At 35.8% G+C, this 16,367-nt stretch overlaps 1 protein-coding gene across 8 annotated transcripts in view; it reads left to right on the forward strand.

Moving 5' to 3' along the window:
- The window catches only part of OMA1 (OMA1 zinc metallopeptidase), a 68,708-nt gene that overhangs the window by 17,812 nt on the left and 34,529 nt on the right, over positions 1–16,367 (forward strand). For 7 of the 8 annotated variants that reach the window (XM_023187615.2, XM_023187610.1, XM_023187642.3 and 4 more), the window contains one exon: positions 2,706–2,780. In XM_023187615.2, the coding sequence (XP_023043383.1) occupies positions 2,706–2,780 (75 nt within the window). Of the gene's footprint in view, positions 1–2,705; positions 2,781–6,736; positions 6,911–16,367 lie in introns of all 8 variants that reach the window. The other variant, XR_002725467.1, reaches the window with a different exon arrangement.

A 16,367-nucleotide genomic window follows, 5' to 3' on the forward strand; every position in this document is an offset into this window, starting at 1 on the left:
AAAAATACATTTATTGGTTTTACAGAGAGAAAACCCAGCCACTGACCCTTCCTTTCATAGTAACTGAATGACTCCCCCATTCCCCAATTTCAGCCGTCCCTTGGTATACAGGACTTCTTATGGATACCAAAATCTGAGTATGCTCCAATCCTTGATAAAAAATGGCATGGTATTTGCCTGTCACTATGCACATCGTCTCATATACTTTAAATCATCTCTAGATTATTTGGAATTCAATGGAAATGCTATGTAAATTGTTATTTTACTATATATTTTTAATTTTGTTGTAGTTTTTTTAAATTGTTTTTCATAAATATTTTCTGTCCAAATTGGTTGAATCCACCAGATGCATAATCCACAGATACAGATAGCCAACTGTATTTGCATTTTAATGGGGTGGTATTAAAACCTGTGAACTTTAATGGGCACAGAATTGGCTAAAGCTGCTTTACTGCCCTTCCTTCCTTCTCTCTCTGTTAAACTATCATTGCTTTGAAATTATTGAAAGGAAAGTCTTACTAGGTGTTTGTTAACTTTTGATTTTAGTGCTTACGTATAATAATCTCAAAAATGTATTGAGTGCCTCGTTTTGTTCAAAATACTGTACTACTGAAAGTAGGTCTTGCAATCTTTATAACTACTTTGTTAACCATGATTATTTTATTTGACATCTTTCTTTGAATATTTCCTCTTGTCCCGGGAGGTTTGGTTATTTAGGAACAATCTGTTATTTGTTTATTTAATGATTTGTGGAATACCCATCACAGTGCCATCTGGGTGCTGTTTAAATCTAATGTGCGAAATTCTATGAGACAAATTGTTTTTGAGATTGGATAACTAAGTCTGTTATTCAGTATTACCATATCATTTGGCTTCGTTTATATTGAAGTAAAGGTTCTTAAAGAGAGAACAAAAGAATGGTTATTCCTTAGGTTATAGGATCTCATATTTTGAATTTTGTTTCTGTCACTGACCTGCCAGGAAATTAAAAGAATTAATTTAGTTATTTTCTCTATCTATCTGTAGATTGCTTTTTTTGTAATGGAATCAGCAGAGTTGGTCATAAGAAAGATAACATGTAGCTATTTCTTTCTTTAAATATTTGATAAATTCTGCCACTTCACCGTAATTCTTCAATGAAAATAAAGTAGGAACGATTCTATTTGAATTCTTTTTCCCTAAATCAAGGCCCCTCAATAATTCTGGTGACAAGGAGATGTTTTTCTCTAGAAAGTTGCTCACTGTGATTGGAGAACAGAGAGGAATGTTGATAGTGAAGTCATAAGGGTGTGGGAATTGCTGACGTTCATTTGTTGTGAGGACGGAATGATACATTTAAAGCAGGATTTCTCAATCACAGCACTACTGATGCTTTGGACTGGATAATTCTTTGTTGTGGGGGAGTTTTGTCCTGGGCACTGTAGGATGTTTAGTAACATTTCTCACCCCCATCCCCTAGATGTCAGTAGCTCTCCCTTCTCTCAGTTATGACAGTCATAAATATTTCCAAACATTTGTAAATGTCCCTGGAGGACAAAATCACACTCGGTTTAGAATCATTAATTTAAAACACTTAGCACAATACCTGGCACAAATAAGGACTCAATAAATATAAGCTATTATTTTTGTTCAATGAATCCCCTCTGCAGCTCTGTGAGCTTGGCACTGTTACTCATTTCATTTTACATATGATACTCCTGGGTTTAGTGGGGTTAAACAATTAGCTCAGGGTTAACAATAAGTTAATAGTATTTGGACTGGAACTTAAGTTTCTGTCTTTTTAAAGTCAACGTTTTAAATCCTTATGCTATCAAGTAGACTTGAGGGAGGCACATGCAGCCTGCTCATGGAGAGTGAAGGCACTATATGATATACATCATGACCTAAAACTGACTGATTGAAAAGGAAGGAAGTCATTTCTAATGGTCACATACTGTATATCAGATTTATTGTATTATTTCAGGCCATCACAGACATGTGGCTACCTTTGAAAGATTGCTTCCCCAATTAATAGCTCTTTTCTCTAAAGTCCTGCCTATTGATTCATCTCCTACAAAGTTTTAGTACTTACTGAAAATTAGAATTTAACTGGAAAGCATTCACATAAATACAAGTAATTAGGAAAATTAAAGTTACTGTATCTATGTGTGTTTTTTATTGAAGTCAGAAGAAAATTTCATTTTCCCAACTAATCAATACTTAGAAAAGAAAAAGGAAATTAAGATAATTTATCAAAGAAAGAACATTCTGCTATATGGTTAATTTTCTTACTGAAATAAATTGTCTAGTAGTGTCATTGGATATTATATACCTACGTTTTCTTGATTTTCTTTTAAAACTCAAGGTCATAATGTTCCTTGGCCATATTAAAAGCCTTCATCAATAAGCTTTCTTAGTGAATCCTGTACTCAGTAGGTGGAGACTATAATTGGAAAAATAGAATTAAATTCCTCATACTACAGACTGTCAAGAAATTTATAGGCATGACTTCTATTTTTACCATGTTTTTAAAGTATTAATTTCTAATCAGGGAAATAAAGGCTGTGTTTATATTTTATATCATGAAGTTATTTTAATGTTAGTAGGCAGTATAGGAATTTTATCCTAGATACTCCATGAAACTTTAAAAAAAACCTCTCTTTGTTACTCCTTTTGTCATGAAATAAATTGTCTTAATGGAGTTTTTGTGTCCTGTTTCTTCTTAGTATATGTTTAATAGACCATACAGCAGAAAATTGGAGGCTGAAGCTGACAAAATTGGACTACTGCTTGCTGCAAAGGTAAAGTGTTTAGTAGTTGAGAATACATAATGCCCTTCCCAGACTGAAAGATAAATGTGTGTTATTTTAATGAGGCTTGGCATAAGCAGAGAATGAGAGTTGGACTATATTAGCCCTTTACGCAATTTCTGTTAATCTAGAAATTTGAAGATTATGGACCTTGAAAGAATGTATAACTGAAGATACTCAATTCCCTTCTATATTTAAAGCTGTATTTTGCCTTAGACAGAATCCATAAGATTATAGTAATTATCAGGTTCTATTAAAAGAAAGTTCTTGATTAGGAATAATTTTTTGCATGTGTAAATTTTTTTATTATAGACATGAAACATATAAATTGAAATTTTGAAACATTTGGGTATGTAATGTGTCATCCCCTCTGGCCTTTTAACATTTGTCGCCTCTGGAAAGCTAATGCTATCTTTATTTTACTCCAGTACTCCAAAATTTTACCCCTTGCTTCTCTGATCTAAGGAGGCTTTTTGAGTAAACAGGATGATAGGTAGTTGTTTCCTCCACTTGAAGACAGGTTAATCCTGTTGTAGCTATGATCTTGGCTAAGCAAACTGATTTTCCACCATTTAAATAAACAGTAGACGAACAGATATTTAGGTTATTTTTGTTGCAGCAGATGGCTTTTTTTTTTTTTTTTTTTTTTTTTTTGCTAGCCATAGAGAGCAGCTCTGGGCCTTTACTTTTATTTAAGTTGACTTTGTTCCTGTCTACTTAACAGGGCACCTGGCAACTATTTTCAATCACTTGTGATAACTGAGTGTTATTAGTAGCATTTAAGATTAGAAGTAAAACTGCATTTTAAAAAATGAGTGAAAACAATGCCACTTCACATATTAAATTCAAATTGTATTTGATCCTTTGTTATGTTTCTGGTAGTTATTAAAACTATTAATCATCTTATTTGAACCTCATAAGTTTTATGGATTTAATTTTGTAAATCAAAGTATTACTCCTTCACAAAAGCAAAATCAGTTCTTTGAATGTTAAATAAATATGGTTAAGTGAATTATCAGACTGCATACACTAATAAGTTCCCAAATAAGGGGGCTACAGATTGGCTATATCAAGAATTTCCTAATTTTAATGTACTACAGTCTGTCAAATTTTCCCTGTATGTTAAGTGTGTTCTGTGTTCTGGTTAGGAGGTCTTTGTTTATCTCAGTAAGTTATTCCTGCTTTATTTCTAAGGAACTTCACTATTTTTTAAATATATATTATGCGGAAGAGGGCAACATCTTTTCTTTTTCCATATGGATAACTGATAGACTCAGCACTGTTTATTGAAAAAAGTCATCTTTTTTTCACCAGACTTCTGTGTCTCTTTGTCATAAAGGTGGGTGTATATATGAGGTCTCTTTCTAGACACACTATTCTGTTCCATTGGCCTGTTTATGTTTCAGCCAATACCATATTATCACTATAACTTTGTAGTAAGTGTTGATACCTGAAGCTTCTGTCCTCCACTGTTTTTCTGCAGAATTGATTTGACTATCCTTGGACCTTTGCATTTCTATATACATTTTAGAAACAGCTTATTAAACTATACATACATAGAAAAACACATGGAGTTTTGACTGGAATTACATTGCATTTCTACTTAATTTGGGGACACTTGACTAGTGTCTATAGTATTGATTCTTCATGTCTATGAATATGATATATTTTCCCATTTGTTTCGATGTTTAATTTTTCTTGATGTTTTGAAATTTTTTTTATGTAGGAATTACACATCTTTTGTTAGATTTATTGCTAAGTGTTTGATGTCATGATAAATAGTGTTATTGTTAAAGTAAATTGCTTGTATATAAAAAAATACAGTTGATTTTTATAATTGGCCTTGTACCCAACAACCTTTATTTCTTCCCTTCCAATCTGTATACAGTTGACTCTTGAACAGCATGTTTTTGAACTGTGTAGATCCACTTATACACAGGATTTTTTTCAATAGATATATTGGAAAGTTTTTTGGAAATGTGCAGCAATTTGAAAAAACTCCGATGAACCACGTAGCCTAGAAATACTGAAGAAAATTAAGAAAAAGATATGTCATGAATGCATAAAATACATGTGGATATTAGTCTGTGTTATAATTTGCTACCATAAAATACAAATCTTTTATGAAAATTTATCAAAACGTGTGCCTACACAGACCATACATGGTGCCATTTGCAGTTGAGAGAGGTAAACAAATGTAAAAATGCAGTATTAAATCATAACTGCATAGAATTAACTGTGATACCTATTATACTACTCTTATAGTTTTGTATTCACTTCCTGTTGCTATTGCAGTGATCTCAAATGTTGTGAATATCTGCTTAAAACACCATTAGACACTAATCATCTCCATGTGAGCAGCTTTCTCTCCAGTAAATTGAGTATCTTAATAAATGGTCTCTTGCAGTTCTTGCATATTTTTCATTGTGTTTCATACAATACTATAAACACCTTGAATAATACCATGAAACCCGTATGAGTTGCTGCTAGTGATACTGGAAATGTTCCCAAGAAGTAAACTCATGATATTACAAGAAAAAGTTGAGTTGCTTGATATATACTGTAGATTGAGGTCTGTAGCTGTGGTTGCCTGCCATTTCAAAATAAATGAATCCAGAATAAGGACCATTGAAAAAAGGAAAAGAAAATTTGTGAAGCCATAGCTGCAACTATACCAGCAAGCATGAAAACCTTGCACTTTTTGCAAAAGACTTTTATCTTGTATAGAAGACGCACCCTTTATGTGGGTGCAGGATTGCCATAAGAAAGGCATATTTATAGACTCTAATATGATTCAAGAAAAAGCACAAAGTCATTATATTACAACTTAAAAGGAAGATGAAAGATTTAAAGCTGGATAATTTAATGCCAGCAAAGGACGGTTTGATAGTTTCAGAGATTTGGCTTAAAAATGTCAAGATAACAGGAGAAGCAGCTTCTGCTGACCAAGAGACAGCAGATGCATTCCCAAATGCTTAAGAAAATCATTGAGGAGAAAGAACAACTGTCGGGACAGGTTTTTAATGCAGGTGAAACTATGCTATTCTGGAAAAAAGATAATGCCGTAAAGGACACTTACTAGTAAGGAAGAGAAGTGAGCATCAAGATTTAAGGCAGAAGGGATATGCTAACTCTACTATTTTGTGGAAATGGAGTTGGATTTCTGAGTACCTTCCTTATCTATAAAGCTGGTAACCCCTGAGCCTCTAAGGAAAAAGATAATACCAACTGCCACTCTTTTGGTTGTATAGCAAAAAGACCTGCTACACAATGAGAACGCTTTTTCTGGATTGGTTCCATCCATGTTTTGTTCCTAAAGTTAAGAAGTATCTTGCCGATAAGGACTGCCAGTTCTTTTTACATTCTCAATTCCTCTGGCCACCTAGAACCCCATGAGTTCAACACTGAAGGCATCCAGGTGGTCTACTTGCCCCCAAACACAGCATTTCTAGTTGAGTCTCAGATCAGAGGGCCATAAGGACGTTTAAGCCTCATTACAGCAGGGTACTTTAGGGAAAGGTTGTTACTGCTATGGAAGAGGACCCCCATAGAACATCATGAAAGTCTGTAAGGATTATACCACTGAAGGTTCCATCATTGTTATAGAAAAAGCCATCAAGCCTGAAATAGTAAGTTGTTGATGAAGCAGAAGGTCCAGATGTGCGTGACCACACAGAGTCAGTCAAGGAAATGATGAAAAGATTGGTGGATATGGCAAAAAAGGTGGGGAGTGAAGGGTTTCAAGATACGGATCTTAGAGAAATTCCAAGAGCTAAAAGAAACACCTTATCAGAGGAATTAACAGAGGATGACTTGATGGAAATGAGTGCTTCCAAAATGGTGCCAGGTAGAAAAGACATAGTAGTGCCAGAAAACAAATTGACATTAGACAATCTAGCAGAAGGATTCTGATTATTCAAGACTACTTTTGACTTATTTTATGACAGAAATTACAAAGTATTTCCATTAAGTTACACTGATTGTGCCTGCCTCTCCTGTCTCCCGTTCTGCCGCTGCCACCCCTGGAACTGCAAGACCAACTCTCCTCTTCCTTCTCAGTCTATTCAGTGTGAAGACAAGGATGGAGACATTTATGATGATCCACTTCCACTTAATTAATAGTAAATATATTTTCTCTTCCTTATGGTTTTCTTAATAACATTTTCCTTTCTCTAGCTTACTTTATTGTAAGAATACAGTGTATAATACATACAACATACAAAACATGTTCATTTACTGTGTTACTGGCAAGGTCAACAGTAGGCTATTAGTAGTTAGGTTTTGGGGGAGTCAAATGTTATATGTGGATATTTGACTGCACAGAGGGGTCAGTGCCCTTAACCTCCATGGTGTTCAAGGGTCAAATGTACTTTTTAATTTTTGCTTTATTGCAATAGCCAAAAACTTTAGTACGAAGTTGGTGATGGGCAACTTTGTATCTTCCTGATCTTGGGGGCAAGAAAGCATTCAGTATTTCACCATTGTGATATTTGTAGTAAGCTTTTTATCAAATGAAAGAGTTTCTCTTCCATTTCTAGTATCCTAAGATTTAAAAAAATTATGTATGTATATTAAATTTTATCAAATGCATTTTCTGCATTTTTTCTTCAACTTTTAAGTTCTGGGGTACATGTGCAGATGTGCAGGTTTGTAGCATTGATAAACATGTATCACAGTGGTTTGCTGCACAGATCAACTCATCACATAGGTGTTAAGCCCAGGATCCATTAGCTGTTCTTCCTGATGCTCTTCCTCCCCTTGCATTTTCTGCCTGTATTGAGATGATTATATGATTTTTCTCCTTTAATCTGTTAATGCTAGAATTGGTTTAATGCTTAGTTTAGAATGTTTATCTCTATGTTCAAAGGAGATAGTCGCCTAGAATTTTCTTTTCTTGTAATGTCCTATCAGGTTTTAGAATCAAAGTTATGCTGGCCTCATAAAATTGGTCAGGGAAGTGTTCTTCATTTTCTCTTCTCCAGAAGAGTTTTTGTAAGATTAGCTATGTTTAGTTTTTAAACATTTGGAGAATTCCTGGGTAAAGCCATATAGGCCTAAAGATTTATTTGTGAGTTTGTCTTTAATTATGGATTCGGTCTCTTTAATAGATACAGAACTATTCAGATTTTTCTGTTGTTTCAGTTTTTGTAGTTTTTGTAGGAATTTTTGTTTAAATTTTCAAAATGATTGACATAAAGTTGAAAAATACACTCTTATTATATTTTAATGTCTGAAGGATACCTGTATTTTACAGGCATCTTTTAAATGTCCCCTTTGTTAATATTGGTAATCTGTGTCTTGTCTTTTTTTGCTAGATTTTATCACTTTCATCAATCTTTTCAAAACCATCTTTAGGGTTTGCTTATTTTCTCTATTATATTTGTTTTCTGTTATGTAGGTTACCATGTTGTTTTTTTTTCATTATTTTATTCTGCATTCATTTTTTGGGTTTCATATGCAGTTCTTTCCCTAACTTAAGATGAATACTACCATCATTTATTTTAAACTCTTTTTTTTCCTATTACATACATTTAAGGCCGTACATTTTCCTCTGAGAGCATCTTTACTTGTTATGTTGCAAGAGTTGATATGTTATTTTTTCTTCAGTTTAAAATGTATTCCTGTTTTCACTGTGGTTTCTTCTTTGACTCATGGGTTAATTACAAGTATATTGCTTAGTTTTTGAACATTTGATGATTTTAACGTTACCTTTTGTATTCAATTTCTAGCTTAGTTACACTCTGATTGAATAATATACTGAATGATTGGAATCCTTTGAAAATTGTTGGGTCTTGCTTTGTGGCTCAGGGTGTGATCAATTTTGTTAAAATGATGTGCACTTAAAAGTGGATCCTGCCATTGTGGGTGCAGTGTTCTGTGAATGTCAGTTTTGTCAAGTTTGTTAATTTTGTTGTTTCAGATCTTCTATATTCTTGCTGTTTTTTTTTTTTCCTTTTTATTTTGTAGTTATCAAGAGACATTTGGTAATATTTCATTATGATTGTAGATTTTTCTTTTTTTCCTTTTAGTGCTATTAATTTTTGCCTTGTACATCTTAAAAATATCTTTAGTATACATACTTGTTAGATTGTTAGATTTTCCTAGTGGATTGATCCTTTTCTCAGAATAAAATCACTCTGTCTCTAGTAATACTTCTTGCCTGATGTCCACTTTTTCCTTTTACTATTGTTATTTCAGCTTTCTTTCAGTTAGTGCTTGCATGGTAAATCTTTAATATTCTCTTTTTTTTTTTTTGAGACGGAGTCTCGCTCTGTGGCCCAGGCTGGAGTGCAGTGGCGGGATCTCAGCTCACTGCAAGCTCCGCCTCCCGGGTTCACGCCATTCTCCTGCCTCAGCCTCCCGAGTAGCTGGGACTACAGGCGCCCGCCAACACGCCCGGCTAATTTTTTGTATTTTAGTAGAGACGGGGTTTCACCGTGTTAGCCAGGATGGTCTCGATCTCCTGACCTCGTGATCCGCCCGTCTCGGCCTCCCAAAGTGCTGGGATTACAGGCTTGAGCCACCGCGCCCGGCAATATTCTCTTATTTTCAAACTTCCTATGTTCTTACATGTGTAGCTCTTGTAAACAGAACATTGCTGTTGGTTTTATCTTTGCCCTTTTTGGGGAAAAGTTAGTCTATTTGTTTAATTTGCATTTCTTATTTATAATTATTTATATAATGTGGAACATTTTTATGTGTCTATTGGCGCTTCATTTATATTTCTTTGTGAATTCTCTTCTCAGATATTTTTTCCCATTTTCAAATTGAACAAAGAAGTTTATGTTCTTACTCTCGAGTTGTAGGAATTTTTCATATATGAGCTAGGTACAAGTTCTTTGTCAGATATGTGTCTTGCAAATATTTTCTTTCATTCTGTGGCTTGCTCTTTTTTTATTTTTTTCAACTTTTAGGTTCCAGGGTACATGTGCAGGTCTGTTACATGGGTAAATTGTACGTTGCTAAGGTTTGGTGTACAAATGATCCTGTCCCTGAGGTAGTGAGCATAGTACCCAAAAGGTGGTTTTTCAACCCTTGCTCCCCTCCTACCCTCCTCCCTCTAGTAGTCCCCAGTATCTGTTGTTCCCATTTTTGTGTCCATGTGTAGTCAATGTTTAGTTCCCAGTTATGAGTGAGAACATGCAATAGGCTAATCACTTAACCTCTGACTGTCCATGTATCAGAATGTATGTTTTCCACTACCTATCTTGAAGTTCATTAATCTTGTTTCTAGCCGTATTTGTTCTGCATTAAACTCGTATCGAGTTTTAAATTTCAGTTACTTTGTCTTTTCATTCAGAATATCCCTTTAATTCTCTTTTATACATTTCAATTCTCTGGTGAAATTCTCCATTTTGTCATATGTTTCTTTGTTTATATTTTCTTGAATATGTTAATCATATTTTTTAAAAAAATTCATGTTAACTCTAATATCTGTATTATCTCTGGATCCATTTCTGTTGTCTGTTTTTGCCTTTGGTCTTATTTCTTGGCATGGTTGCTTATTTTTGATTGAATGCTGGATATTTCATATAAACAGTTCTGCTGGCTTTGAATGATATGTTTTTTTTTCCATCAGAGGGATTCTCTGTGCTAAGTGGTCACTTAGAGCACAGCAGATCTCTTCACTCATTCAGAGCCTGAGCTGAGTTTGCATAGGCTGGGATGATGAGCTCTACTGTAAGATGATAGTATCGCTATACTATCATCTAGCGATCTAGCTCTTTTCTTTGGGGAACCTTCCCATAGAGTATATATCGGCCTTTTCTCTGTGGTCATTCAAGTGTCTGCAGATGAATCCTGTAAAAACTGGCTGTTGGATATACCCCATTTACCCTGATGTGATTACTATACATTTCATGCCTGTATCAGAATATCTCATGTAACCCATAAATATATAACCTACCAAGTGCCCACAAAAATAAAAAATAAAAAACAAGCAAAAAAACTACTTTGTCATTGATTGAGGATTGGCAGTGGAAAAGGGAGTAGGGTTTTCCCATTAATTGTGGAGACTTTTAAAAATTCTCTTTTATGACCCTTATACCTCAACCTTCCTTTCTTGGATGTCAGATACTAAATCTGGGATCTCTGTAGTGTGGGATAATCAACCAGTTGCCAAAGAAGCGAGCATTAAGTATAGAGATAATGCATGAACTCTGAAACTATACTGCCTGAGTTTGAGAATCTGCTTTGCCAGAGAGAGTACTAGCTGTGTGATTATGATCAAGTTATTTATTATTTTTGCGCCTCAACTTTTCTCATCTGTAGGATAGGAACAGTACTTGGACCTATCTCATACACTTAATACAATTAAAATTCTTAGAGCTTCTGTCTTTTAATCATTCATCTTTTTAAAAAAATTTTCTTATTTTTTTAAATTATTATTATACTTTAAGGTCTAGGGTGCATGTGCACAATGTGCATGTTTGTTACATATGTATACATGTGCCATGTTGGTGCACTGCACCCATTAACTCATCATTTACATTAGGTGTATCTCCTAAGGCTATCCCTCCCCCTCCGGCACCCCACAACAGGCCCCGATGTGTGACGTTCCCCTTCGTGTGTCCATGTGGTCTCATTGTTCAATTCCTATCTATGAGTGAGAACATGTGGTGTTTGGTTTTCTGTCCTTGTGATAGTTTGCTGAGAATGATAGTTTCCAGCTTCATCCATGTCCCTACAAAGGACATTAACTTACCCTTTTTTATGGCTGCATAGTATTCCATGGTGTATATGTGCCACATTTTCTTAATCCAGTCTATCATTGATGGACATTTGGGTTGGTACCAAGTCTTTGCTATTGTGAATAGTGCCACTATAAACATAAGTGTGCATGTGTTTATAATCCTGTTTATAGCAGCAAGATTTATAATCCTTTGGGTATATACCCAGTAATGGGATGGCTGGGTCAAATGGTATTTCTAGTTCTAGATCCTTGAGGAATTGCCACACTGTCTTCCACATGGTTGAACTAGTTTACAGTCCCACCAAAAGTGTAAAAGCGTTCCTATACACCAATAACAGACAAATAGGGCCAAATCATGAGTGAACTCCCATTGACAATTGCTACAAAGAGAATAAAATACCTAGGAATCCAGCTTACAAGGGATGCGAAGTACCTCTTCAAGGAGAACTACAAACCACTGCTCAATGAAATAAAAGAGGCAACCTACAGAATGGGAGAAAATTTTTATAATCTACCCATCCCATAAAGGGCTAATATCCAGAATCTACAAAGAACTTAAATTTACAAGAAAAAAATCAAACAACCCCATCAAAAAGTGGGCAAAGGATATGAACAGACTCTTCTCAAAAGAAGACATTTATGCAGCCAACAGACACATGAAAAAATGCTCATCATCACTGGCCTTCAGAGAAATGCAAATCAAAACCACAATGAGATACCATCTCACACCAGTTAGAATGGTGATCATTAAAAAGTCAGGAAACAGGCTGGGCGTGGTGGCTTACGCCTGTAATTCCAGCACTTTGGGAGGCCAAGACGGGTGGATCACGAGGTCAGGAGATCAAGACCATCCTGGCCAACACAGTGAAACCCCGTCTCTACTAAAAATACAAAAAAAAATTAGCCGGGTATAGTGGCGAGCGCCTTTAGTCCCAGCTACTCGGGAGGCTGAGGCAGGAGAATGGCATGAACCCAGGAGGCAGAGCTTGCAGTGAGCCGAGATCGTGCCACTGCACTCCAGCCCAGGCGACTGAGCGAGACTCTCTTTCAAAAAAAAAGAAAAGAAAAAGTCAGGAAACAACAGGTGCTGGAGAGGATGTGGATAAATCATTTATCTTAAAATGACTGTCTGCTGTCTCCTCTTTATTTCACAAATACATTGTCTCAAACCCAGTATGTTCAATATTAAATTCTTAATTTCTCCCTACATGTGTTTTTCTTCTGGTCTCCCTTCTCCCAATAAATATATATATATATGCATTTCTTATTTATAATTATTTATATAATGTGGAACATTTTTATGTGTCTATTGGTGCTTCATTTATATTCCTTTGTGAATTGTCTTCTCAGATATTTTTCCCATTTTCAAATTGGGCAAAGAAGTTTGTGTTCTTATTCTTGAGTTATAAGAGTTTTTCATATACGTGCTAGTGCAAGTTCTTTGTCAGACAGGGGTGTTGCAAATATTTTCTTTCATTCTGTGGCTGCGTCAGCCTCCTGAGTACCTGGGATTACAGGCATGCGCCACCACGCCTGGCTAATTTTGTATTTTTAGTTGAGATGGGGTTTCTGCATGTTCGTCAGGCTGGTCTCGAACTCCTGACCTCAGATGATCCACCCGCTTTGGCCTCCCAAAGTGCTGGGATTACAGGCATGAGCCACTGCACCTGTCCTGATACTCGCTTTCTTCAGATAAGACTTTAAGAAGACATTGACCAGAATTTTCCTCCAGACTTTTCCCTTTCTCACCTGACCAATCCCCCACTTCGGATTGACATTTAACGTTAATACAATCAAAAGACAGTTTGATCTTACAGACCTAGGTGCTAACTCTTCTCTGATCCATTATGATGATTTTCATTTATTAATTGAATGTAATTAATTTCCAGATTATGGAGACACATAATATCTTCATGCACATTAGAATTCAAGAGACAGTAATTTAATAATTTTAACAAAGTTTGAAGTATTATGAATTGGAGATACAGGAAACATTCATTCTGTGGGAGAATATAGCAGAGATATAACTTGAGGGATCAGGAAAACTTAGTCTTGGGATTAGACTGAGAAAGAAATAGTTAAAATGGAGATCCAAAAGATAAATAGTAATTATCCTGAAGATATTGATAGGTGTAGTGTTTGGCATGGTGTGTTCAAAGGCAAGAGAAACAATGGCTTATTCCAGGAATTGAAAATTTATTATGGTTAAAATGTCAGCAGAGTTCAGGAGCACCAATGGCAACAGATAAAACTGAAGGGTAGGCAGAAACTTCTTTATTAGCAATTTTAAGGATTTTACACCTTGTGTAGCATAGGGGTCAGGACTTTGGGTTCAGTAGTCCAGATGTGTGTTTGAGCTCTTGTCTCCTCCACATGACTGGAGCAAATCACTTAACCTATTCAAATCTGTTTTATAGTCTGAATAGTGAGAATAATAAGTGCACTTCCATCAAAGGGTTATTTTGGGTATCCTGGACTTGATTCTTTTTTTTTTTTTTTTTTTTAATACTGTTATACTTTAAGTTCTAGGGTACATGTGCACAACGTGCAGGTTTCTTACATATGTATACATGTGCCATGTTGGTGTGCTGCACCCATCAACTCATCATTTACATTAGGTATATCTCCTAATGCTATTGCTCCCCCCTCCCCCAACCCCACAACAGGCCCCGTTTTGTGATGTTCCCCTTCCTGTATCCAAGTATTCTCACTGTTTAATTCCCACCTATGAGAGAGAACATGCGGTGTTTGGTTTTTTGTCATTGCGATAGTTTGCTGACAATGATGGTTTCCAGCTTTATCCATGTTCCTACAAAGGACATTAACTCATCCTTTTTAATGGCTGTGTAGTATTCCATGGTGTATATGTGCCACATTTTCTTAATCTAGTCTATCATTGATGGACTTTTGGGTTGGTTCCAAGTCTTTACTGTTGTGAATAGTGCCACTGTAAACATAAGTGTGCTTGTGTTTATAATCCTGTTTATAGCAGCATGATTTATAATCCTTTGGGTATTATAATGGGAGTAATGGGATGGCTGGGTCAAATGGTATTTCTAGTTCTAGATCGTTGAGGAATTGCCACACTGTCTTCCACAATGATTGAACTAGTTTACAGTCCCACCAACAGTGTAAAAGTGTTCCTATTTCTCCACATCTTCTCCAGCACCTGTTGTTTCCTGACTTTTTAATGATCGCCATTCTAACTGGTGTGAGATGGTATCTCATTGTGGTTTTGATTTGCATTTCTCTGATGGCCAGTGATGATGAGCATTTTTTCATGTGTCTGTTGGCTGCATAAATGTCTTCTTTTGAGAAGTGTCTGTTCATATCCTTCATCCACTTTTTGATGGGGTTGTTCTTTTCATGTAAATTTGTTTAAGTTCTTTGTAGAGTCTGGATATTAACCCTTTGTCAGATGCGTAGATTGCAAAATTTTTTTCCCATTCTGTAGGTTGCCTGTTCACTCTGATGGTAGTTTCTTTTGCTATGCAGAAGCTCTTTAGTTTAATTAGATCCCATTTGTCAATTTTGGCTTTTGTTGCCATTGCTTTTGGTGTTTTAGACATGAAGTCCTTGCCCATGCCTATGTCCTGAATGGTATTGCCTAGGTTTTCTTCTAGGGTTTGTATGGCTTTAGGTCTAACATTTAAGTATTTAATCCCTCTTGAATTAATTTTTGTATAAGGTGTAAGGAAGGGATCCAGTTTCAGCTTTCTACTTATGGCTAGCCAGTTTTCCCAGCACCATTTATTAAATAGGGAATCCTTTCCCCATTTCTTGTTTTTGTCAGGTTTGTCAAAGATCAGGTGGTTGTAGATGTGTGGTATTATTTCTGAGGGCTCTGTTCTGTTCCATTGGTCTATATCTCTGTTTTGGTACCAGTGCCATGCTGTTTTGGTTACTGTAGCCTTGTAGTACAGTTTGAAGTCAGGTAGCGTGATGCCTCCAGTTTTGTTCTTTTGGCTTGGGATTAACTTGGCAATGCGGGCTCTTTTTTGGTTCCATGTAAACTTTAAAATACTTTTTTCCAATTCTGTGAAGAAAGTTATTGGTAGCTTAATGGGGCTGGCATTGAATCTATAAATTACCTTGGACAGTATGGCCATTTTCACAATATTGATTCTTCCTATCCATGAGCATGGAGTGTTCTTCCATTTGTTTGTGTCCTCTTTTATTTCATTGAACAGTGGTTTGTAGTTCTCCTTGAGGTCCTTCACATCCCTTGTAAGTTGAATTCCCAGGTGTTTTATTCTCTTTGAAGCAATTGTGAATGGGAGTTCACTCATGATTTGGCCCTCTGTTTGTCTGTTATTGGTGTATAAGAATGCTTGTGATTTTTGCACATTGATTTTATATCCTGAGACTTTGCTGTAGTTGCTTATCAGCTTAAGGAGATTTTGGGTTGAGACAATGGGGTTTTCTAGATATACAGTCATGTCATCTGCAAACAGGGACAATTTCACATCCTCTTTTCCTAATTGAATACCCTTTATTTCTTTCTCCTGCCTGATTGCCCTGGCCAGAACTTCCAACACTGTGTTGAATAGGAGTGGTGAGAGAGGGCATCCCTGTCTTGTGCCAGTTTTCAAAGAGAATGCTTCTAGTTTTTGCCCATTCAGTATGATTTTATCTGTGAGTTTGTCATAAATAGCTCTTATTATTTTGAGGTATGTCCCATCAATACCTAATTTATTGTGAGTTTTTAGCATGAAGGGCTGTTGAATTTTGTCAAAGGCCTTTTCTGCATCTATTGAGATAATCATGTGGTTTTTGTCTTTGGTCCTGTTTATATGCTGGATTATGTTTATTGATTTGCGTATGTTGAACCATCCCAGGGATGAAACCCACTTGATCATGGTGGATAAGCTTTTTGATGTGCTGCC

Source organism: Piliocolobus tephrosceles, chromosome 1 (genome assembly GCF_002776525.5).
Source record: "Piliocolobus tephrosceles isolate RC106 chromosome 1, ASM277652v3, whole genome shotgun sequence".
Lineage (NCBI taxonomy): Eukaryota > Metazoa > Chordata > Mammalia > Primates > Cercopithecidae > Piliocolobus > Piliocolobus tephrosceles.